Genomic DNA, 26028 nt, shown 5'->3' with positions numbered 1-26028 from the left:
AGACAACTAAGGAATGGAATGCTGGAACTGGGAGAAAGAGTCCTCCCCAGGGAGAGATTCCTTATTGCTTATCCAGTACCAAGTCAGTCATGAAAATCATACGTGCAAGTCATACCCAAAGGTCCGAGCAGGTTGTATTTACATATTTAAGGGTGTGTATGTGTGTGTAAAACAATAATAATGAAAGAAAATGAGGCTGTGATTTCAAGAGGAAGAAAGGGGAGGAACATCAGAGGGATTGGAGGGAGGAGAGGGAAGGTGGAAATGATGTAACTTTGAAGTACACACACACACACACACACACAGGAATAATGCCTCTATGAAAACACAAGTTCTCGTGTGGGTGTATGGCCATCTCCCATAGGAAGGCACTTAGGAATGGGTCTTGTGGAGATTTTGTTTAGCTTTTGAGTAACTGCCTACTCAAGATTTTTCAAAATGTCCTTATACACTGCATTCTCATTAGCAATGTAGAGCACTTGTATAAACTCCTGAACTCTTATTATCTGCTTTTTAACCAGGGATCCTCGTTAGTGTGCAGTGCCACTTCCCAGGGGCTGATGGTGTCCACCATCCACATGAGTGTGACTGCCACTTCCCAGGGGCTGATGGTCTCCACCATTCTAGTGAGTGTGACTGCTACTTCCCAGTGGCTGATGGTGTCCACCATCCATGTGTGTGTGACTGCTACTTCCCAGTGCTGATGGTATCCACCACCTTTTATAGGTATTTGTATGTCATTTTGACATCTTCAAAATTTTTATTCATTTTTTTCTGTTCAATTAGAAAAATATGTATTCAGGTACTAGATTCTAAACACACACTCATATACACACACACACTTGTAAATATTTTCTCTTGTTCTGCGAGTTGTTTTTCTTGTTTTTGATGATGTTTTTTGAAGTGCAAACAGTTTCCATTCCAATTCAATTTAATGTGTATTTGAATTTTTTCCTTGTCCTTTTGTTGTATGCCGCAAACACCAGGGATCATTCCAAGGCTCTGATGATTTGCATCTATCTTTCCTGAGTTTTATAGTTTGAATGCTATATCAAGGCATTTGATCTATTTGTATTACTCTTTGTATAAGGTATGGGTTGGGGCCCAGATTCATTCCTTGCTGATATATATCAAGTTGTCCCTGGTTCATGTTTTGTTACAATTTTTCAGTGTCACTGATGACTTGAGTGTAGAAAAGCAGATGCTGGGATGTTCCTAAGACATCACTGATAAGGCATGATAAATTGTGATGTCCAGCCAGCCTGACATTCATAGTATTCTTTCCTAATGTCAACATTTATGAAATATTGGTTCTGAGCAGTCAGAATTAAAGTAAACCTGAGTCACTCATAAACTTTCAAAATGTTATAAACACAAAGACCCTCAGCAATGGTGTCTAGTGAGGATGTCAGAGGATTCAAAACCCAGTGGCGCACCAATCAGATTGCTCACTGGGAAGATGTTTGGGCGGGAGATCAGAGGACAGTACACGGCGTTCACAGTCCTGGAAACTCGAGGATGTCATTGCAGTAACAGGGCAATTCTGGAGCAAAAGGAAGCCTGAAAGACAAAGATACAGACAACGAACAAATGTTCGCAGGAAAAGGAGTCATTTGACCAGATACCAAAGAAGGCCAAGGTCAGAGCAGTACAGAGAACGGCAGCGTCAGCCCTGTGTTGACTGTAGCTCATTGTTTTGTCTGCTTAGTCACATGTACCTATCTGACTGACGTTTGAAGATGGGTGCTGCCAGAGATTTTCCTAGCTATCTTCCGAAAAGCTAGTCAACAATTTTGAATAGATAAACCCTCAGAGTAAGGTTGATAACAGGAACATTTTCCTCTTTGTTTAACATTTTACATAGGTGGCATAGTGTCCTAGTAGAATGACAAGGAACTACTTTGACCAGCATCATTATCACAACCATAAACTGTGTTTGAGCAAGGTACTGTGCCAAATCCTCACAACACAATGAGAAAGAAGAACCGGAATGCATGCATCAAGCAGTGAAGGAGAGCTTGAAGCTGAAAATGGTAAAAGCTAAAGTGACAATAGTCACTAAGTGGGAGAAGACAGCATGGTGGGCAGATTGCTGTGGACTTAGATAAATGGGGTTTGCTTTGTTGAGAATGGAAGGCCTGGTTTAGATTTCAAATGGCAAGCAAAAGTACATAGGAAAGGTCCGTGTTCTAGGCAGCTTGTCCTGAGTACACAAAGATCTAAGAACTGTATTTACGCTTTATAGCAGAAGGTGGAATTTGTAGAACAGAAGTTTTGAATTGGGAGTAATGACCTTAAAATGAATCTAGAGAGGCATATTGAGGATAGATTATTAAACACTAAAGAACTTGGACTTTGTATAGACAATTGAACAGTTACTGGAAGTTACTAAGACATTCACTGTTTCAAAGCAGTATTTAAAGCATAATAACAAACAGGAAAAATAAAATCAGGTGCCAGATGTCAGGTGTAGGAAGTGACTGTCTTAGAAGGTGAGTCTGGGGAAAGAGGCAGAAAAAAAAAAGATCCATAAGCAAAGAGGAAGGAGAAGGGAGGTTCAAGAATTGAACAGGGAATGGAGCAGAACATTGAGGCAAAGTGTGTGGGGGGGACCAGAAGAATGATGGCTGTGTTTGTGGTCAGCATCTTACAAAGGTTTCAGACTTGCCCAGAGTGATGAAAATGGGACTCTGGGAAACGACAGGTGGTTATTTCAATAGCTAACTTGACATGGAGGGTGAAGGAGAGAAGTGGGCAGGTGACATTTCAAGGCTGCATGTTCTGCCAGAAGACACATGAGTGGTATGACTGACAGACATGGAAGTTCCACAGGGAATAATTTTCTACATGCAAAAATGGAGCTAAAAAAAGACAAAGCTGAAAATATGGCCATTGACAGTCACCAACAGACGCTCACCTGAGATACTGCAACTATAGAAAAAGAACAGGAGGGGTTCATATAACACAAAAGGTTTAAAAAATAACAAGGATGGTAGTGCCAGGTATGGATTCTGTCTTGTGGCTGGTTACAAGAAACCAGTCAGAAAGAGATTCATGCTGCTGTGGCTGCAGCAGATATATCTTGCCAGGCCAATCACTGCTGTAGCCCACAGGATTCACAGCTAGGTAAGACGATGATTACTTCTCTCCTCTAGCACAAGTTGGGTCAGTGGATTACAAACAACAACAACAACGAAGAAGAAACAAAGTTGAATGGGTAGAAAGATAGGCATGGATCTGGGAGAAGTTGAGGGCTGAATGTGATCAAAATACGTCATATAAAATTCTCAGAATTAATTGAGATATCATTTTCAAATAACAAAGAATATTTGTTTCCTAAATGCTGTGCTCTGGCATCAGTAGGTGACAATCTGTGACATCTTCTGTACATATTTCTAAGCTGGGATGGGATACTCCCCTGGCAGAAAGGAAGAGTGAGGACTGGGAACAACACCAGGAAAGTAGCTGGCTTTGTGGTTGTCTCGCCACACACACAGGCACCGTCTGTGCTGAGAGGGGTAGGTGTTTCCTCCAAGAGAAGCAGCATGAGAGCTGGCCTTTCCACATTAATTCAAGAATGAATTTTCATCTTTTGCATTTGCATTAAAATCATTTTAGGAAGCACTTATTGCATCTCCACAGGGTCTGCTTCTCGCTGTGCAGAGATATTAATATGGCAGCTGACCCATTTTTCCTGAAAGGAAGCAAAAGTCAACACTGGCAGAGTCAATGGCTGCAGTCCAAGGATTTGCTTTGGATTTTGCAACACAAGAAAACTTTTTAGGACTTCTGAGATGGACAAAAGTTAAAATCATCATAGCCACCCTGGAAATGCAAAACAACAGGACAGATGGTTCGGAGCCGTGTTCACTCTAACGTTGCTACAGATATGATAGAAAGTATTTTTAGGAATGACCTTTTCCTTCCTTGGTGACTTTGAGTGAGTTCCATACACTTTGTAACATGAAGCTGTGTAATTAGAACCTTCCAAGTATGCCAGTGAATTTCTCAGAGTGCACTTCCTTCCCCAAATGAATTTAATTTCGTGAAACTAAATGCGACAGGAACACTGCCTTTTTGAAAATGGAGCTGCTACTGAAGAACAGAAAATATCTTAGAATATCTTGCTCAAGATTCTCAAGGCATAAAATAGACTGGCAAGAACCAGCCTCCTGAGAAATGTTTGGCAATAAATAACGATCATTACAAGAGGCAAGGAGAGTACTTCCCCCCTCTTTAGGAACAAAGTTCTGATCAGAGCCATTAAAGCCAAATTATCAGCCCTTTTGGTGAGTCAATATTCACCTGTATATTTAGATTCTGGAGTGCATTTCACCAGTATGTTTGACATTTGTGTATGTATGGTCCAGGATGCCATCTGTATTTCTTTTCTTTTCTTTTCTTTTCTTTTCTTTTTTGTAGAAAGTGTAATTGTAATGAAATGTTATTGAAGTCATAGACTGTCAGCTTACTCGGGAGCTCAAGAAAATACCAGCTGTGGTCATTCGGGAAACACTGAAAATGATTTCAAATCGGAGAGGTCTAAGCAGAACACAGAAGGGCAGGTGACAGGGCTGGGGACCCAGCTCTGCGGCAGAGCACTTGCCTAGCGTGAATGAAGTCTACAAAGGTGAGGTCTGAGTCTGACACCAAGTGCCACAAAGAATAAAAAGTTGATGATACACGATAGATAGATCAAATGAAAGTTCCCTTTTAAAATCAAAGACTGGGAAGAAATTCTTAGTTCCTCCTTAAGGAGGGGCAACCGCATTCTTGCTGAGATCCTTCTCCCAGATCTGCCTTTTCTTTCAAATAGCCAAGCGGCTGTACCAACGTCTGACATTGAACACAGAAAACCCAAGCCTGAGGCTTCAGTGGAGGGAGATTCACACAAGTCCCGTGTTACTGAGTTTAACAATATGGAGCCGAGTTTTCTCTGCTCGCGATTAGGATCCTTTCTTCCCTACCCAGCCTCACCCCCTTTCCACAGACTCCAGTCACCTCCCTGAAGCCTGGGTATCTGGTGGGGACATTGGCTCTTAAGTTCTTTCCTAAAGGCAAAGTGTACAGTGTAACCTCTCTCCAGACTGTCCAGTCTATCCCATCTTCACCAATTGACTTTCTTGCTTCCTTGCCTGTGTTTTTATCCCACTAGGAAATTTCACTTGTTCCTTAGGTCCTGTCATTTTACTTCTCCTAAACATTTTAATGTGATTATTCTATTATAACAGTCTAAAAAAGGAAAGTGTTTTAGTACATCAATAAGTATTGACTTGGTCAAAACAAACAAACAGGTTAAGCTTTTTTTATTTTCAGACTTTATTTGTAATTTTCTTGGAGGTTTTTTTCTCTTTCCATATTATTGTCCATATTTCTCTCTTGCTAGTTGATTTGTGGATCACATAGTTAGTATGCAAATCTAGAACCAGTGGCAAAACATTTCTGCTTTGGTCCAGAATTATACCATTATAGTAGAATTAATAAACACTAGCTGCTTGAATAACAGAAAATCTTAAGATGACAAAAATAACAGTGATGCATGAGAGAGAGAAGACAAGCAAGAGGACCCCACAGTTGTCTCAGACAAGTAAGAGGAGCCAGCCCCACATTGTCTCAGTCTGCAGCCCTAGGGAATTCCAGGCTGTGACATAGAAGCAAACCCAGGCAGCGCAGCAAATGTGCTGGGTGGAAGAGGAAGACTCCAGGGGAAGCAGGCACTTGGAACTCATAGGCATCCACACTCTGGATCAAGAAGCTAACAACACCAAGGGGAGAACTCCTTGATGGGCTGACTGATGGCAGCTATGGGCGTTTTCTCTCTTTCTATCAGACTGCTCAGACTCAATGCAAGCCCAGGCTCCTGCAGAATTGTTTAGAACACCATACAGATTGTGTCCCCGAAGCAGGAGCTACCCAGCCCTGACTGAGTGCTGTGAGACTGCTGGTCTGGAAAACTTGTAGAAACATCCGAGCACAGTGACCCTGCTGTAATCCAAACTCTTGGAAAGCTGAGGCCGAGGTGCAAGGATACTAAGTTGTAGGCCAAAACAAAAACAAAAACAAAAACAAAAAAACCCAAAAATACAAAAACAAAACAAAAAACCAAAAAAACCCAAAACCAAAACAAAACAAAAACCACAGGCACAGAGGCAAAGAAGAGAACTGGTGAGGCTGGGCTTCACTGGGCATTTTGAAGGAGCAATCGTACTGCACATGTTTTTGCTGTCTTTTGAATAGAGCAGTGGTTCTCAGCCTTCCCAATGATCCCACCCATAATACAACTCCTCAAGTTGTGGAGGCCCCCAAACATAAAGTTATTTTCATTGTTACTTCATAACTGTAATTTTGCTACTGTTATGAATCATAATGTAAATATCTAATATGCAGGATATCTGAGATGTTACCCCCGTGAAAGGGTCATTTGATCACAAAGGGAGTCATGGCCCACAGGTTGAGAACCACTGGAATAGCGCTTATGGGCCAGTATCAGATGTCCAATCTTCAGGGAGATGGACTGAGTCTATGGAAGGGGAGTAAGGCTGGGTGACGAGCACAGGATCCAGAATCACAAAAACCTCTCAAATACACAGTAACCCAAAAGTTAGGCCTGAATGAAGAAGCTGTCTTCAAGTAAACTAGAGATGTTTGCCAAAGTATTTATTGGACAAAATTTAATAATCTAAACAGAACAAAGTGTTAAGAAATGAGTTGATTTAAATGAATGAAGTACTTGATGTGTGTGCATGTATGTGTGCGTGTGCCTGAGGGGCTGTCTCTGAACTGCCTACATTCATAAACTCACGGAAATCAGAAAAGAGTATGGGCCTCCATTTTGGTGCTGGAAACTGAACCTGGGTCCTCTGCAAGAGCAACACGTGCTCTTAACATTGAGCCTTCTCTTCAGCCTTCTAAATATGTATGTATATTTTAAATCTCGAAAATTTTAGGAATCCAAATATATATAACTCTCATAAAAGTGATACTCAGAATTTTGATAGCAATGAAAAACAAACAAACTAACTAACAATTAAACAAACAAAAATCTTAAAACAAAGCATTCCTGACTTGAGGGGCAAAGGTATAGCAGGAAGTTCAGTCCCTTGCTCCCTCTCTCCGAAGGTACCATGTAAACAGTCAACCAACACCCTGGGAGAAAATCTCAGAAATATGTGACAGTCTATGCACTAGAGAACTAAAAACAAAGCCACTTCAAATCAGCATGAGCAACTGAGATACAGTCTCACCCTAAACACATTTCTAACCAACCCTCATCCATTTCTCCCTGAGTACTGAAGGGTTTGGTCCACACTTGTAAGGCTGTTACCAAACGACCTGTCTCTACATGCTAATCTAATTGGTTCGGCAGGCACAGCTACATGGGACCACGTGGGTGGGGGAAGGGAGAAGCTTCTTTAAAACAAGTCCTCAGACCTCTTCCTGCATCTTCACACTAGTTTGGCATCGAGTGAAGGGTGATAAAGACCAATTCCTGCTTTTATCTAGAAGGTGGATGCTGACCTTTTAAGCTGCTACCCAAGGGTCTGGATTCTAATCTGATTGCATCCAAGGGCTAATAAGGCAAGCCAGTACTCGTCCTCTGAAGTATGAGCACATCCAAGGCTCCCCACCATAATCTTTACCCTAGTGATAAAAATAGGGCCCCATCTTCTCCCTAGAAGGAACTGAACTGCGTAATAAGCGTCACCTTTCCAGCTGTTTGGAAGTCTACCTCTAACTTGTCAATTCTTGGAGTTGACAGACAAGGAGTCCTAATCTCTGGAGTTGAATCGAGTGTGTGGATCCAATTTGTAAAGGTCAACTCCACAAGTGACGTCAGCAATATAAAGGCTGTTCTCTATGTTCAGCGTAGAAAGACTAGGTCCCCATCTAGAACCCCAACTTTTTGTTTGTTATCATAACTTGCCTTTCGGGTAGCAAAGGATAACTAAATTATTTTAAAGTGCATGCCATTTAAATAAGAATAAAGGCATTTATCATAGATTCTTTCTTTGGCTCTGAGTAGAGCCCAGCCCCTAAATGTTTTCCTAAAGACAGAAGGGAGATGCATAAAGCAATCCTACTTTTTCATCTGCTGTGAGAGGGATGGATTTCTACCTCTCATTTCCAGGCACACAGGGGACTTAGTGTTTTCTAGTCTCCTGGGAATCACAGAGGAGAATAGAGCAGAGAGGTTTAGGACATACCTGGGCTCCCTATGTGAGGTATAGTGAGGCTATCTCTAGGGCAAGTCTGTAAAGATTGGGAGAAGTGATGCTTTGTCTACTGTGTGGAAACCAGTGAGCTAAGGACATAAAGGAATAAGGATATTAATTTCAGACAGAAGAACAATGTGAATGCACAGATAGCAACCCCAATGACAAGGAGATATGTATTTTACCCAGTGGAGGTAATGAAGATGCTATGAAGGGGGCAGATCAGTGCTCTCAAGGCAAGCAATCCAAGTCTTACACAGTAAGAATCTCAATGAAGAGACTGAAAACTTAAAAGGACTCAAGTATTCACCACAGAACTGAAAGATACATTTTAGAAATGAAAAACAGTTGGCCTGATCAAACAAAAATTGTTAGTGAATTTGAAGATAGTTGAACAAAAAAAATCCATAGAGGAAAAGAAAAAGAGAAGAGAAGGAAAAGGAGGAAAAGGAAGAGAGGAGAATTACACCAGGTGGAAATACAGGTCCACACAAAGGATGCAGAGCACTGGGGAAAAGGTAACTGTGTGAATGAGCACACTTTTGTCACTTAAGTCTCTCTCAAAGACCAGTGACTGAATAAAGGCCAAATGTGTTATGTACTTTATAACTCATGTAAAAGTGAAGCAGTAGCTGGAGGTCAAGGGCAGAGAAACAGGAGAGAAGTGCTTGTTTCCACTTTAATAAAGCACCACAAAATGCAAATTAAATACAAAATAAGGAGAAGAAATGAAACAATCAAATCAAAGCAGAGGTAGGAGACACTTTTGGGGGTGACAACTGTTTGCTTTCCTGATGGCGGTGACAGTTTGATGAGCATGTATGCATGCCAAACATCAATTTCAATGGCTTGTGCGCAGTATTCTGTGTCAGTTATATTTCAGCACAGCTGTTAAGTGAAGACACAGAGAAAATTACAGACTAGGGTCAATCTCGTGCCGATTCTAAGACGAGGAAATAAAACTAACTCTCTCAAGAAGAACTATGTTGCCTAAGGAGCATTCCACAAACTTTTGTGTGTATATAAGACTTGCCAAAAGGGATACTGTCATGGTGTGATATTTGAAATTGTAACACGACTGATAGAATCTTTCTCAAATATTTTCTGATAATTCCTTCAAAACTCCCTAAGATGAGCCCCTCTCAGTACAGCATCCTATCTCTTTGTCTGTCTCTGACCCACTGACTCTACGCTGAAGGGAGGAGAAAGCGCCAATGTGCAGGGCTCCATCTCCCCAGTACACTTTAATTTGCATGTGGAGCTTCCACCTGGAAAACAGATACAGGTATGAAAACCCTTTACTGCTCCATATCAGCACATGCAGCGTAGCAACTCTGCAGTATCCCCATAATATGTCAGCTTGACGTCACACAGAAGCCTTTGGCAACTCTCTTCTATTCATTCACGTTTAAAAACACGATGCCACACCAAAATAGAGCAAACCGTAACTTCCTGTGCACTTACTGCTTCTCTGCTTTACTCTGCCACATTTCGCGATTATTAAAAAATATAATCGTAAATAGATAGTGGGTGGTCTAACAAAACAGTCCAAGACTTAGTAATTTAAAAGTTTGTTTTTTTTAAAAGGAATTTGCAGCTATCTTCTGAACTAATCTACAACCGGTGTACTGGTCATTAGTATGCTAGGCTCCTTAGCTTAGCATCACTGTGAGTTAGTTGAGAACTTCTGCATGTGCAAAGAGCCACACACAGATGGCACGTAACCTGAATTGCACAGCAGGTGCTGAAATAGATGGAAACCCAGAGACACAGGCCCAGGAATTTAAACAATTCAGGGTAGATAATAAATGAACTAATAATGCCCATTTGGAGATGTATTGGTTTAGTTTTAGAAAAAAAAATGGTGTTATAAAATGCTGAGGTGTCTGTTTTGGAAGCATCCAGCCTTCCTCTGGTACACAGCATCATGTCAGAGTGTAGGGGGGCGGGGAGCCATATCAGTCATAACAGTTTTTCTCAATTTCTGTGTAGATAGTCCTGCTACGGCTGATTTCAAGTTACTCTAACTGTACTTGAAGCTGGGAAAAGTACAGAATCAGTTCTTGTGAGCTTGATCGTGAGCTGTGAGGACAGCCAGTGGACACATCTTACATGTGACTACAGTTCACCCCAGCCTTTTAAGAGAAAAGAAGAAAAATAAATCCATGTATTTTATTCTTTACGGAAGACTCTTCAACTCTGAAGCTGCCTCTCAGCCCTTGGAAGCCATCCACCAGAAAACATTATCTTTAGGAGAAATTACCCAGCACCAGAGAGTTGAAATATTGGGCAAATTGACTCCTTCTTTCAATTTTAGTTATCCAAAATGAACTGAAATTAAGAATTTATTGTGAATTCTCTAATAAATGAAAAGTAAATAACACAAACAAGACACAACATTTCAGTACTGTACTGATCCCAGACAAGAGCGGTTGTTAGTCAGAAGGGAGAAGGTTAGGATAAAGCCACACATATCTCCAATCCCAGACTTTGCGTGCTCCTCTTTTAAGTGGATGTATGGGCTTCTGCTGGTAATTTTCTTAGGGAACAGTGTCATTTTGCATTAATAGGAATTAATAAGGGGAGGGAAAAGGCCATCTTTTTATGGTGTTGTCCACAAAGAGAGACTTTCTCCCAAGCTGTATAAGGAAAACTAACAGAAGAAAAGAAATTTATTAAAGGGGAAGTTTCAACAAAAGGGGAAGAAACCAAGAGCAGTGACAGCTCCAGATTTTTAACACAACTATAGCAAAGAAATCATAGAAGGAGTAGCAAAAGAGCAGACATATACCCAAGTTCTGAGTCTGACTGCAGCTGGAGCACTGAGGGGTCTGTGTCCCACTGCAGGGTCCTAATCGTGCAGCACAAAGGAAAAAGAACACAGAGAATTAACAAAGGAGGAGGGCAACAGCACAAACCAAACCGTGTCATTTGTCAAGGCAATGGCATATACGGTACACACAGAACATCCCCCCGGCCCCCTGGGGTTATGACAAGGAAGTGAGGAGCCTGCCTCTCCTTAGAGTAGCTGTTTGATCTGAGAAGATGCAGTCAGGTCTGTGGAAGAAAGCTGAGGGCCAGTTACTCCAGTGCACCACTCGCGCACGTGCACACACACCCACACACACCCACACACACACAGACACAGTTTGTACTACAAATTCTTTGACTGGAGTGTGTGAGCTTCTGCATATCTCTGTGACACCTAGGAGCCCAGAAACTTCTTGTCGTTCTCAGCTCTTCCATGGAGTGAAGAGAATCGAATACAGCGGACAAGTACAGTAACATCTGGGAAAGTCAGACTAAACGGAGTGTGACTCCAGGATCTCGGGAACAGTTGGCTTCCTCGGGTCAGTTACTACAAATATAATGCCATTGCATTTGAGACCGGTGAGTCATTTGATCTATACAGAGTGTACCAAAATTGTCTCCAGTGGTATCATTTGTCTCCAAGGTGCCAGGGATTAAGTATGTCTTATTTCTTCTATATGTTTCTTAACTCATAGCACAGAATGTCAGTAATTGTGAAGGCATCAACTTTCCCTTTCTATAAATAAGACAGGATAACTATTCCATAATAAACAGGAAGGATAGAGACCTTCCTCAGTAGGCTCTTTACATTTTTCAACAAAGACTGTGTCCCAGTGAAGCAGGCATGAGATTTTTCTGAGAGACAAGACAAACACTGTGTCTTTGCTATTGGGCATGTGTGCTTCCAGTCTGGCTTGACTTACCAGCTGTGTGACACTGGGAATGCTGTTGAAGCTCTTAGCCCACTGAAAATGAAGACTAAAAAGTCGTGGCGTTGGCGTGACTTGAGAGATCGTTGACAGCACAGGCACTCAGGTCTCACCCCAGATGCACTGGCTCCCCACTACAGCTTCACAAGGTTCTCAGTGCACCGAGCATCTTAAGGTTTGAGAAGTCCTGCTTGGTTTCCTTTGTTGTAAAGACTTACCCTGGTTTATAATGCCATGTGTGCTGTGCAGGACACAGCACAGAATATTTTTTAATCAGGACACTTGTTTCCTTATTCAAGAAACATTATTATGGGCCTAGTATATAAAACACTGCGAGGAGGGAGTAAAAGAATCCCAGCAAACTGCAGTTCTCTATGGAGTGGCAGCTTGTACACAAATGCCTTTATAGGACAAGGTAGAAAGCAAAGCATGTTATGTCGCTGGCGCCCCAGATGTGCAGCGGGGGGCACAGTACTTGCCTTTAAGACTGTGACATTTACATAAGGGAAATGAGACATATGAATATTCATACTTAATTATATACTGATAACATATACTATGAAGAAATCAATTCCCAGCAGTTGTGCGGGGCTTGGCATAGTTAAAAATTTCAACGAAAGTTAGATGCCAACTAAATATATGCCTAAAAGTGATTAAAGATAATAGCAGTTTTAAGTCGCTCCACTGAGTGATGTTTCTGTATGTCTGGTCAGCTATGGGTTGGACCTCCTCTGTCATATGGAAGCCAGAGCAGGAGACACCCTTTGTCCATGGAGATCAGAGATCCCAACTGACTTGGCCCCCGAATGATGGAGTTAGGTTTAAACACATGCTCATTGTCACCAGTGCCCATTTTACTGTACATGTGTATGAGGACCTTAGACTTTAGCTGCCAATTGACCAATTTATCATGAGAACAAAAACTTCTAGGTCAAGTAACCATATAGACCCAACTGTCTTCTTATCATAAACACCAACTACCATGGAAGCCAGATGGTCAGCAGAGCATTTGAATTTAGCAGCGGGGAAGTTGGATATTTAAATACTGTAGACTTCCCTGACCTCCTTCAAAAACACTTTCATCTGTCTCTAAGCACTAGAGACTCCCCACTGCTGCTCACATCTCTCCTCTAATTTGTAGGCTGAGAAACCAGGCTCTTTCTCATTAGTACCCCTCTCATACCCACTCTCATCTAATCCTGAAAAATTTGTTTACAATTAGGTCATTTTGTTTCTCTATTTTTTTTTGTAAAGCAAAATTGACAGAACATAGAAATCTTTAATATAATATTTGTTCAGTCAAATCTAGCAGAACCTCAAATCCCTTAAACTCTTTACTAGTTTACAGCTCTCTTACTTCTGATAAGATTCCCTTTTCAGTGGTCTGACTTCATTTACAGACTTTCAGCTTATCAGACAGAGGTTAAAAATCTTAAAAAATAGTCATAATCCTTGTACATCAGCCGAAAGGCTATCTTAGGTGAGAAAGGCATGCTATCTGGCCAGCAGCCTACACAAGGCCACATGGGGAGTAACTCCTCCCTGTTTGGTTCTCATATACCGAATGGTGGTATACCTGCTTTTTCCGTCTTTATTACACACCAGAGTAGAAAAATTTTAAATTCCCCTCCCAAACCTTCATTCTCACCGTTTTGACCAATAAGAAAGTATCCAGTGAGTATTTGGGAAACAGTGACTAAGAACTGTCATCTGGTTGGTGTGCTGACAACCAGCACAGCCGGGCCACTGCCACACTGCTCTTGGCATTGAAATTTGTGCAGTTTTTAAAGCAGTATGCTCATGGACAGCTGGAACCACAACTGACTATAACCTGGACAGGTTTTACCTAAAAAACTCAGTCTGTAAATCATAGAGCATCGAAAGAATAGAATCATGAGGAGAAGATGGTGGGGGTGATAACAGCAGTGACTGCAGTAATATCTGTGCCATCAAATCCCACGTTCACGCTCTGCTCCTCATCCTACATCTCTTCCATACCACAGAATGTCTCTTCAGGACTGCACCACCTCTTCCTGCCTCTGTACCTTACCTTCTGCTTCTGTCACTGCCTGACCCCTACATCCTCACCACAACTGAACTCGGCATCCCACCTTTTCAGATGTGCATTGGATGCATCTGTGGAAGACCTACCCTCCCTTTCCTCGTCTGCCTTTCCGTTCCTTATGCACTCCCACAACCCTAATTTAGACTTGCAGGTTTTCTCTACCTAATTAGTGGTCCCACAAATTAGTGGTCAGATCTTGAAAACCCAAAAATGCTGCAACCTGGGACTCATCTCAGACTTGTGTCCCAAGTTAGATTTTAACAAGCTAAGTGAATTGTTGACAAGGGACAGCAGTGGGAACTAGTGATCAAAACTATTATCCCAGAGTCTGATATCTATCTTCTGTGTAATTTGCATTCTGCATCCTATCTTTCTGATGTCCCCCTGCTCTTTCAACATTTCCAGAACATGTGCATTAGGAAAGGCTTGGTTCAAAATACCTTTGCCTATAACAATACACCATCCAGAAACAATTTGTATCTCTGTGAGCGAGTGTTCGAGAAGGACTTTGGCTGTGCATTAACTGATTCTCTTCCAGTCTACAATCCGCTTGACCTTTCACAGCAGGACAAAGACTTTGCTCTGGAGTGGCATCCACCTTCATTCAATTTGTTCAGTATCTTGTCCCTCTATGAATCATAGCTGACTTGGCTTTAGTTGTGCCTTCATTTTTACACCAATCTCATTCAGATTTATGTAACACACACACACACACACACACACACACACACACACAAACATATTCACTCAAACATTTTCCAAGAATCTAATATGTATCACTATAGACAGTAATAATAAATTAAAAATCAAATGTCCTTAACACAGTATCACAAGCCTGTTACAGGTGTTTTTTGAAATAATGGTTTACTGCATTATTGTTTATCTCTGTAAGTACACATGTTTTAAGCTATCAATGACAGCAACATCTCCTTAGGTGGCTTCATTAAATCTTCCAGATGGAGGCTTTCTCTGAGAAAGTATCACCTTTGAACACAAAGGTGTTCTGAAGATCTGGCATAGTGTTTTACAGACCATAGAGTATCAACTGTTTATTGACAGAAATGATGAATGAATGAACCAATGAATGCTTTTACCTGCATTTCCTGTGAGGTGTGTGGTAAGCTTGTTTGAAATGAATGGTTTTATTTTCTTCTTTAAAAAATAAAAGACTGTATTGCAACTTGATATACCATGTTTCGTTGATATCGCTGGGAGGGCTGCTCTTTTTGGAAGGGAAATAAAGGAGGAGTGATTTGGGGGGTGGTGGGGACTGGGAGGAGAGGAGGGAGGGGAAACTGCAGTCTGGATGTAATGTATGAGAGAGAGAGAAAGACTGAATAAGAGCATGTCTGCCTCAGTATTTACATATCTATGAGTGTTTTATTTATGCTTTTATTAGCATATATTGTTTTCATTGTGACATTTTCATGTACATAATGCATTTTGATCACATTTACCCCCACTATGTACTCTGGTTCCCCTCTCACTCCAGCTGACCCCCTTTCTCTGCACAGCTCATCACCCTTCTGCTTTTCTATCTTCTTGTGTGGTTGTGGTGGTGTGTGTGTCCCAACCTGTTAAAGAGTGCAATCCTGTATGTCTTGATGAAGTGTGAGCTCAAAGGAGATTTTAAACTTTCTTTCTCTCTGAAGAAGGAAAACCCAACATTATACTCATGGTTCTTCTGCCGTGTTTGGCTGAGGATCAAGAAATGTCTATCTTCTCAGCCCAAGGGAACCTTAGTGATTCCCTGCAAATGGGACCAGGTGTTGATGTGCTGCTGTTCTCTCCAAGATGGAGAAACGGGTCAAGGGCACAGCACAGAGTCCTCCCATGTACCACAACTGTCTTAAACTCTGTCTTCATTAGCTTCTAATGAGATGAGGAGAATTTGGACTAATATGACATAGTGCTTAGCACAAATCTCTAGTCAGTGTCTTACCCAGCTACCTATTTTTTTTTAAAAATGCCATTACAGGAACAAAACACTAAACAATTAGGGGCATTTTATTTTTTTTTATTTTTTATTTTTTTTAATTAGGGGCATTTTAAAATCTATCATATCACTCAATCTGTCACATTCATTAAAATAATGTCAAATAAGGATGATGTTTAGGTAAGTTAATGTTTTACTTCTCCATTCCAATTACTTCTTTTTTTGGAACTGGCAATGATGTGGATAAGGATTTTCTTATGTTAGAAACAAAGTTGGAACATAGAAATATACGCTCAGATCAGGTTTTTTTTAGAAAGCCTCTTTTCATAATTTTTTGTTTGAGAATTCTTTCCCTAACACCCAAGCCCTAATGCAAGGCTCCACTGAGGCCTCGTGAAGCCACTGGGATGTCCATCTGAACTGGACCCCAGAATAAACGAAGAATTTCCACTGTTCCACAAAGACGTGTTCCCTCCAATCTTACACCGAAGCGTACTGCCAACCAAGTAGTTTCTCTGGAAGGAGGCACAGCATCGATTGCCAAAACAGATGTCTAATTTGTGAGCAGTGCCATATAAGAGGCACAGTACATTCTGCCTGAAGACAGACCCATAAGAAGTCAAAGTTTTAATTGATCAATTAATGTGCTACATAAAGAAGAAAAACATCTATATTGTGACCTTAGTTGCCAAAGAGAGTGACCTTTAAAATTTTATGTTTTATTATTTTTAATTATATGTATGTATATCTATGTGTGGATGTGTGCACATGAGGGCAGATGCTCTCAGAGGCCAGACGAAGGCATTCGATCCCCTGGAACTGGAGTTACAGGTAGTTGTAAAGTTAGCTGTCATGGGTCCTAGGAGATGAACTCTGGTGAATCATCTCTCAAACCAGAGGAGACTGAATTTTAATCAGCTTTAAACCCGTGTCTTCAGATTCTCTGAAATCCAGTGGACAGATAGCATCCCATGAAATTCTCCTCCTATACTGACAATGTATAATTGTTTGAATAAACACAATTTGATATTACTCGTTTTCTGTAGCAAGAGGGCCTGCTTGTTTCATTCCTGGCTGCTTAGCCCCAAAATAATCACACAGAAACTGTATTAATTAAATCATTGCTTGGCACATTAGCTCAGCTCTAGTTTCTTATTGGCTAACTCTTACATATTAATTTAACCCATTTCTATTAATCTGTGTATTGTCACATGTCTATGGCTTACCAGTTAAAGTTCTGTCAGGCTTCAGCAGGGCTACATGGCTTCTCTCTGACTCCAACTCCTTTCTCCCAGCATTCCATTTAGTTTTTCCCACCTAGCTCTGTTCCCCTATAGCTCTGCTATAGACCCAAAGCAGTTCCTTTATTAAGCAATGATATTCACAGCATACGGAGGTGGAATCCCACATCACCTCCCCTTTTCTGTTTAAATCAAAAGGAAAGTTTTTACATTAACATAGTAAAATTACATAAAACAGTTGTCAAGCAAGAATTCAATGGTAATCACAGCATAAGAGGGAAATCCTATATCAATTTTCTCTATAGCTTTTAGTTATTTTGTTACTCTTTCACCATTATTAATTCTCTCACACCTTTCCATTAGTTTCTAATTTACCAAATCACCAAGAGAAATGACAGTATTTTCATCAAATTGGCTAAAAAGTGCCTAAGCTTTATGCAGTTCCAGAGTCCTGGTGAATCCGATTGTGAATAAGAATAAAAGACCTAAGGGTACTCTAGTGGATGTTAAACCCCTATAATTCCTATTCTTTTCCTGAAACCATTCAGAGAACCAAGTGGCATCAGCACAAGTTGCACACCGTCAAATATTCTAAGCAATTTTAATTCCCTCGATGAGCATTCCCTGGGTGGTAGATCAGAGAAGTGCAGACTATAACACACATGTGGATGTTATGGAGTAATATGTCAAGAGCAAAAAAAAACCTGATTATGATTTCTATGGAAGACTAACTTTCTAGAGCAAAACTCTGTCTTGGACTCTAATCTGAAATACAGGAGGATCTAGAAGTCAGGCATACTCTCATTTTTCCCTTGGGAACTCTGCCACCTGCCAAAAGTTCGGCAGTCACTTCTCCTTCTGCTGCATTTGGGGTCATCTGGGGAGGGGCCTCACCTTCTTAAATAACAGATGCTGATACATGGGAAGACAGGTACCAATCCAAGTATTATGGGATTATGTTGGAGGTAATTAGGGAACTTGGAAGATGATATTGATATTAAAGATAAGTTGAAATAGAAAAATAAAGATACTTGATGAGAAAAATAGATGAACTAGTAGCAAACACAGGTGCTATTGATTGCATATGAGATAAGAGATTAGAAAATATACAAAAGGGTGCTCATCTTTGTTGGTAGAACAACGATGTTTTTAATCTACTGATTATGACTTGTTTATGTTTTATAATTATATTAAATGCAGAAGTAACATTTCAATAGCAATTATTAAGAATAAAATATCAGGTCGTTGGGAGATAGCTCGGTCAGAAAAGTTCCTGACACATAAACTTGGGGAACAGAGTGTAGATCCCCAGCAAAACATGATCACCAGGTGTGGGGCACACATCTACCACCCAGTGCATGGGCTAGGCAGAGAGACAGGGGCGTCACTGCATCTCATTGGTCAGCCAGCTCACAGGATTGGTGAGCACAGGTTCTGTAAAAGACCTTGTCTCAAGCAATAAGATAGAGAGCAATTGAAGAGGACAGAGTGCATTAACCTCTGGCCTCCACACACGCATTCAAACTCGCATGCCCATGCACAAGTGCAACCACCAACACGAACACACACATACGACACACTCCAAATATAAATACATGGAAATTTTAAGTTCTAATGGAATATTGAGTGAGATGAAATGCCCTATTTATTAGAAAATGGAACTTGATGATGATAACAAAACTACAGATGGTCAACAACCATATTAAAAAACAAGGTAGCAATTAATATTATTATCATTCTGCGTGCCATTTATTAAAAACAAGCACCAGAGACCTCCTTTTCTAACTATGTTGATTATATTGTTGATGTGCTAGAGAACGCTGCTATCATCACAGTAGAAGATTGTATAATTGCAACTACTGTGTGAGGTTTTTATAGATGAAGTCATTTTAGAAAGTACTTATGACTCAGCCTTGAAATCTGAGTGAATTTTGTGAGATCAATACACATTTCATGTTTTTCAGGGCAACACAGATGTTGGTGTGACTGTGTTTTTGAAGACTTAAAGGTCCCACAGCAAAGCAAGAGGAGAGAGTAAATACAGTCCTTTATGACTGAGATGGGCTGAATACTGTCATGTATATAATATAGTACCTTTCTGGTTCATAATCTGAAGGTATATGAGCATGGTTTAGGTAACTCTAATATTGCAGACTTTGACCTAGCTTTATCCTGGTGTTCAAAAATTTTACACACTTATTTAGATAAAGATACAAGTATGTAAGTATGCTTATCAAGTTTGATAATGACTCTACATGCTCTATGAGAAAAAAGTAATAAGATCCCTTCCCATTTGATAAATACCTAAATCAAAATGTGAAAAAGCATATGACTACAATAACAATAAGAGCTAATTTGCAATTACTACGTCATGCTTCATTCAAGTGCTTTACCAACATAAATTTTCCATATTCAGCATTACCTTCTGAGGCATTTATGTTAATTATTTGAGACAATATAAAACACAGGTATAGCTTATGAAAACTCAAGTAAATCAGCATAGGTCAATACATGAGCTTCAGTTATGTTCTGTGTGAACTTGAGACAATGACAAATGTTTGCAATGCTTCAATGATGCCTTCAATACAAAATGGGGTAATAATTAAATGACAAATTAAAATATTCTCCCAATGCTTACTACATGGATTCAATTCCAAATTCAGCTCCCATCTTCAAGGAACTGATAATTTTCCAAGAAAAACACAAAATAAGCAAAAGTCATTTTTCTTCAAGGTCTATGAAGTATGCTTTCTTCAATTGTAGTGCATACAGGACATTTTTCTAATGGGTTCAGATTAATATTCTTATCAGAGAGAGAAAACTGCTAAGTCTTGAAACCTAAGAATAAGGGTTTGGATTCTTCAAGCATCCTCTGACTGTGTGCAGTAATGATTACACTTAGCTCTTTGGTATTTGTATACATTAGGCTATTCTTGCATTTTTAACCAAAGATAAAATGTCACAGTAGCATGCTCTATGCACTGTGTGGTACTCTAGCTGTTTATATTAAAGCTTTTATAAAAAATATCCATGTTTATAAGTAAAATTATCTTTTCAAGTGCTTTATTAATATAAATAAGTTTTTAAATTCTAAGAGCATGTCCTTTGTCTATTATAATTAACTTAGAAATAGTTAATTGATTATTCTAAACTCAATCAAGAGAAGGAGGGAAATACCACAAGCAGATGCTGTGAATGAGAAGTGGTCTATAGAAACAAAATCAGAAATTGCAAAACAAATTGTAATACTTTAAGTTCTAAATATTTAATTTATGCCATTATATTTGGGAATTATTTTATATTTTTATTTAAAAGATTTGTTGCTCTCAACATGAGTTTTGCAAGCTTTCTATTTGCAATGCAGTATTTTCATAAGAGACATGAAGTATGCCAATTTTCTTCTGGCTCTTGGAAGACGTTTTTTAGTTTGAGCTTTAAATCCTGGCAAAGGAATAGAAGAATTTATGTGCACCATGAGGTATGAACAGATGTGTTAACTGGATTCTGAAATCTTTTAAAAGATTTCATTTTTTTAAGCAAATAGGCAAACTTATGAGAGCAGGCTGAGGTTCTGCGAAGTGTTAAAGACGACAGTGACAGTTTTCAACAGTGCCACTTATACATGAAAAAACATTCAAAATGGAATTCTAAAGACTGAAATATGACATTCTTTTATACCATAACACACATCTGATTTATTAAGACAAGATCATAAATCTGCCTGGAATTTTACATTCAAAACAAGGGCAAGGCATTCTAAACTATTGCTAATTCATTCCTCTCAGAATTCAAACTTCATGCGTTGTTTTTTGGGAAATAATTCTTTTCTTTGCTGCCAATTGTCTTGCATTCCAGCGAAGGCAGCGTTTAGTGGAGATCTTCTCTCTGGCCCTTGCTCCCTACTCTCGGTAAAGCTTGGCTATAAGGAAGTGGAACTCACTGCCCTTTGACTGGGGTGGGGGAGAACTGCCTCCCTCCTTTAAACAATTCACTGGATTAGAATAACAAAAAACAACAGCAAGGCAAGCATTTGAGAAGGTGAAGGAAAAGACAGTGGTGTCTTAGGAGCAGAATTGCCACTGTCCCCGGAGCGCTGAGAGCACAGGTCAGCTTGTTCAGCCAGTTCTCAAAGAGGCTCATCCACTGTGAAGTCAGTCATAGAATTCCACGCTGTCAACGGTACCCCATGAAGCTGAGCAGACACAACAGCATCTTGGTGCAGAGACAGCTAACTGTCTTAGTGAGAAGCCAGGGGAGCCCCCGAGAAATATGATCGCATTGTTCCAGCCCTCAGGTAAATGTTAAATATCATGCAACTTTGTTGTTCTTACCATCACCCCTCAAAGCAACAGGTGACAGAAGATGCATGCTGCCCCAAATCCCAAGGGCAGTTTGCTAAAATGAACCAGCTTTACTCCCAACAAGAGCCTTTCCTTTTACTCTTCTAAAACCGAAGGCAGAGAAGACGGTGTGGTGTCCAGAGACTTGCCAGCATACGCTGCTCATACTTGAGCACACCACCAGGGGGCGCACCTGAGGAAATTTTGATCTATTTTATTTCTGACAGAAAAATTTAGCACACTGCTCAGGGCAGTTCTCCATGATTCTCAGGGTATTTTCTGTTGTGTGCGCGTGAGTGCGAGCGTGCGTGTGTGCATGTGTAACTGAGTCTAAGTAGTACCAGCTGACCTAGAACTCAAGACCTTCCTGTCTCAACCTGTCAAGTGTTTGGGTTTAAGAATGCGCCTCCATGTTCTGCTTAGTCACAGTTCCCTCAACCAAACTGCGTAGTTATCTATAGAAACAGAGTACTCGCATATGAAAATGGATCATTTGAAAAAATAAAATGCAAAGTTTTGCATCTCTTTGTCAATAAAGCACATGGTAGTTAGAAAGGTTCTTAGGGAAAAGCTGAAAGGTGCATCGGCAACCAAAGGCTGATTTGCCATGTGTCCTGTGTGGAGGATGGCTCTTTCCTTTATTTGAAGCTTGATTCAAGCATGTTATTATTTTCCCAAGTTAAGAATCACAGCTGGAGGTCACATGCTGCCAGCTATAGGTCACAGGCTCATGTCTGCTTTTAATGAAAGGGATTTCTAGCTTCTTGTAAAAAAAAGAAAAAAGCCAGGAGATGCAGAAAAATCGGGTCCATGTTGCTACCGAGCTCAAACAGCTGGCATAAGAGGAAGACTACGTACATCTGAACAGTGGGTCCTCGCTACCTGGTCACTGCAAGCCTCCCCTCCACATTCATTCACACCACCTCTTGGGGCACCTGTGTGTGGGAATCCTGGAGAACACAATCAGCATAAGACAGCGACTGCGACTCTATCAAGGTGGCTTTCTGCTCTCCACCCATTTAGTCTTCAGCTATCTCTTCACAGGTCAAGTTAGAGCATGCCTACATCCTGCCCCAGAAGTCTCTGGACACCGAGAATGTAATAAAGGTTTGCTAACTGGCTAACTGACTCCTTAAGTAACAGTGGTGACCAGCTGCTGAAATTCCTAATGGCAGCAATGGTTTGAGAACTGAGTTCTCAACTTTGTCAGCTCTCTTAAATAAACTAGATACTTGAGAAATTAAAAGTCAGGCTAAAGACCAAGCCAAAGTTGAACAGCGAAAAGCTGGGTTCAGTGGAACTTCAGCCCTTCCCCGTTTCTTTGAGGCCTAAGCTAACGGAGATGTTTACATTTATTAAGGAAGATGAATGGTCTTCAGTGAGCCAACTCAAGGAAGGTGGTATTGTTATTTCTGGTGTTCTATTGCTACATATTGCAACTCAACATGAAGTAAGCATAAGTGAGGATATAACAGGTGCATGCAGATCTGGTGGCATTTGTACAGTTGTCTTGTGTGATTGACATCCCACCATGGCCTTTATAAAGGGCAGTGCTTACCTTGTTAATGGCCCCAGATCGCCCGAGTCTTGGCTTCCAGCGTCACTGGGAGTGCTCACTGATTTCGAAGAGGGAGACATAGGGGTTGGGACTAAATAATGAAAATAACAGGTATCCCATGTTAAAAAATGCAGCGGCTGCACTGGGGAAGAGCAGTGTCAGACAAATCAAAACAAATGGGCCCAAATGAAAGTGGTTGTATGGCCAGGAGAGATTGAGATGGGATAAGAAAAAAAAAAAAAAGGAAAGAAAAGGAAGAAAGTCAAGTGAATTTTTCATATTTTGGAAAATGAAAGTCTGAAATGAATTTAGACAGAATTAACTTAGGGATTCCAAGGCCATGTCCACCTAACAAAGTAAAATGGAGAACTGAATAGCTATCCAGATAGTTCAGTCAACTTAGGTTCCTCTGTAGGAACTAGCTAGACTAGTCTGATTCTTCACTTTATTTTGTTAGTATAGATGTGACCTATTTAACATATCAGTTGTCTATAAAACTTTAAACATTATGAAATGGGTGAGCCTAAATAATTTTAAATGCCCAGGAAGGGCGAGAATCTGTTGAAGGTCTAATTTAGAGAGAAATGTATGGGTTCTTGATATGCAAACAACTTTGTGCTAAGACTAAGTGACAGAGAGAAAGGGTAAATGTTGAACCTGGTAATTTAAAAATCTCTTTCAAAACAAAGGAAAATGCCAGGCTGCTTTATTTTACATTTAATGAGTAGTTTCTTCTCAGCCTACTTTCTACTTCATCTGGGACTGGTTTCCTGTTGTCCTGGCAGACCTGTGGATTCTGACACAAGAGCAGAGGTAACCTGGCAGGCTGAGGGTGGGAGGACGCTCAAAGGCTCAGGCCAGCTGACACTCTGAGCAAAGATAATAAAGGGAAAAGGAAACAAACTAAGGAAACAGAAATACATTTTCTTTCTCCAACCTTCACATCAAGCCAAATGTCCTTCAGCCGTTGGCTGCACCAAATAGGCAAGATGGCTCCAGGCCAACCAATTTGCAGATTCATATCACATATGCCAAGGAAGACATGTGCAGGGAGAAGCTTCAGTACATGAGTATAGCATCCCATTTGGTTTCAATCATATGTAATTTCCTTTTATTTATTTAATAGGGTAAAGGGCTTAACAAGTTTTTTTTTTTTCTTTCTCAAAATCCTGCACCACAATGACAGGACTGTTAAGGAGCTGGGCATTTTTATGTGACTGTTCGAATAATTCCTCGATTACATTTCAAGCTAAGGCAGAGGGCAAGCTGGAGAGATGGATTAAAAATTATCCCATTGGAAGGAATTCATGGGTAGCTGAGGACATAGTTATGGACTGGGGATCCTCAAGTATTTTGCTTTTAAAGTTTAATCGCCCAGCTTTATGCAGAGTAAGGTATAATAAAATATAGGATTATTGTGTTTAATAAGTGTTGGCATAGCAACCACATTTCAAAGACTATTTTGAAGCAAAAATATAATTAATCAATGGATGTCTAATTTACATCACATGTCAGATAAGTACAAAGAAGTTTGCCAACTTCTCGAAGAACTACCAACCAAATCCCCTATAGAGTACATCTTACATAACAATGAGCTAAACGAAATCTAGTTTTATGAGGACTTATTATAGCTGCAAAGATTTAATTTTACATACCCCAATTGAGATAGAATAAAATGCTTTTAAGTAGTATTTTAGTTTCATGTTTATGTATTAACATAATTATGCATTTATGTAATACTTTCAGAGGGATATATTCTTTTTTATTTACAATGATAGGAGTAATTGCTTTACATGGGCAATTTTTTCTTAATTTAAGTAACTATGAGAATGAAAGGAATTTTATTTTAATGTAGAAGCAAAGAAAGGAATTAAAAAAATGAATCATTTAAAACAGCCCTGATAAAGTGTTTATTCCTATTCATTATTTAAATAGTTTTGTTTTTTTTAATGCATTGGATATTATGTAGTTTTACAGACACCCTCAGATTATTTTTAGATGTATGGAAAACAAATAATAATAATTGTAAAAACAACACATGAAAGATACACAAACAAGTGGCAGAATAAGCTCATGCGAGTTACTTTTAACAAATTAAACAAATTATTCAGTACCCGAGCCTCAGTGATAAAAAGACTTTATGGACAATCAGCTAGAAATGAATGAGCTGGAGGAGGGGGTTCCAGTGAAAATGCCAACTTACAATGAAATAAAGATGCACATGCCACATAAATTTAAACTTGTAGATTAGCTGCTAATTTTAAGGTTTTCTGAAAATTTTCCCACTGCAATTTAGTATTTTCTTCACGTAATAACTCTATGTATGTAGTGTTCACAGTATGTATAAGCAGATTAACATTGTCTATATAGGCAAAGACAGGTTAAGATTCATCAGTAGAAAGGAAGAGCAATTTGTTAAGGTTTAAAGATCCAAAGATGTCTTGTATATATTCACTTAAGAAGTATACATTAATCTGCTGGTGACACAGGGGAAATTATGAGCATGACATCAGCAGCAGCAGGCCACGAATCTAAGCACCATTCCTGTCTCCTTCCAGCCCTCTCAGTTCTAAAACGTACATGCAACTAGGACAATAAATGCTAGACTTTTTAAACACAGAAAACAATAATAAAGCTAATACTTAAACGCACAACAGTGCTGGGCATGGTCTATCTACACAAGTTCTGCTTGAGCGGTAGTAATACAAGAAGGGCAAAATACCTAGAGGGGGCTCCGGCGAGATGCCGATGCTTTGCAGCAAGGCTTCTGTCTCTCGGCGTTTGCGATCCAGATCGGAGTCGTCTTGGACCGGCTCTTTCTTCTGTTGCAGATCTGCCTAAAAGATTTAATGACAGCAAGGAAAGTTAGTGATGTAACTCAATGTAAGCTTTTCCTCAACGAAGTGGAATATGCCTGAAGTCAAGACCAGAGCTC

The 26028-nt window shown here is 40.0% G+C and overlaps 1 protein-coding gene across 6 annotated transcripts in view; it reads right to left on the bottom strand.

The window, feature by feature from the left end:
- The window catches only part of Dync1i1 (dynein cytoplasmic 1 intermediate chain 1), a 311008-nt gene that overhangs the window by 228483 nt on the left and 56497 nt on the right, over positions 1-26028 (bottom strand). Inside the window, exons 3-5 of one of the 6 annotated variants that reach the window (XM_085683897.2) lie at positions 25816-25930; positions 23094-23235; positions 11005-11064 (exon numbers count right to left, since the gene is read on the bottom strand). In XM_085683897.2, the coding sequence (XP_085540023.2) occupies positions 11005-11064; positions 23094-23235; positions 25816-25930 (317 nt within the window). The remainder of the gene's footprint in view (positions 1-11004; positions 11065-23093; positions 23236-25815; positions 25931-26028) is intronic. The other 5 variants (XM_085683900.2, XM_085683898.2, XM_085683899.2 and 2 more) reach the window with 5 other exon arrangements.

This window comes from Myodes glareolus, chromosome 25, assembly GCF_982192425.1.
Source record: "Myodes glareolus chromosome 25, mMyoGla1.1, whole genome shotgun sequence".
In the NCBI taxonomy this organism is placed as follows: Eukaryota; Metazoa; Chordata; class Mammalia; order Rodentia; family Cricetidae; genus Myodes; species Myodes glareolus.
The sequence above is the reverse complement of the archived record's forward strand: the minus strand, read 5'-3'. Positions and strand labels throughout refer to the sequence as shown.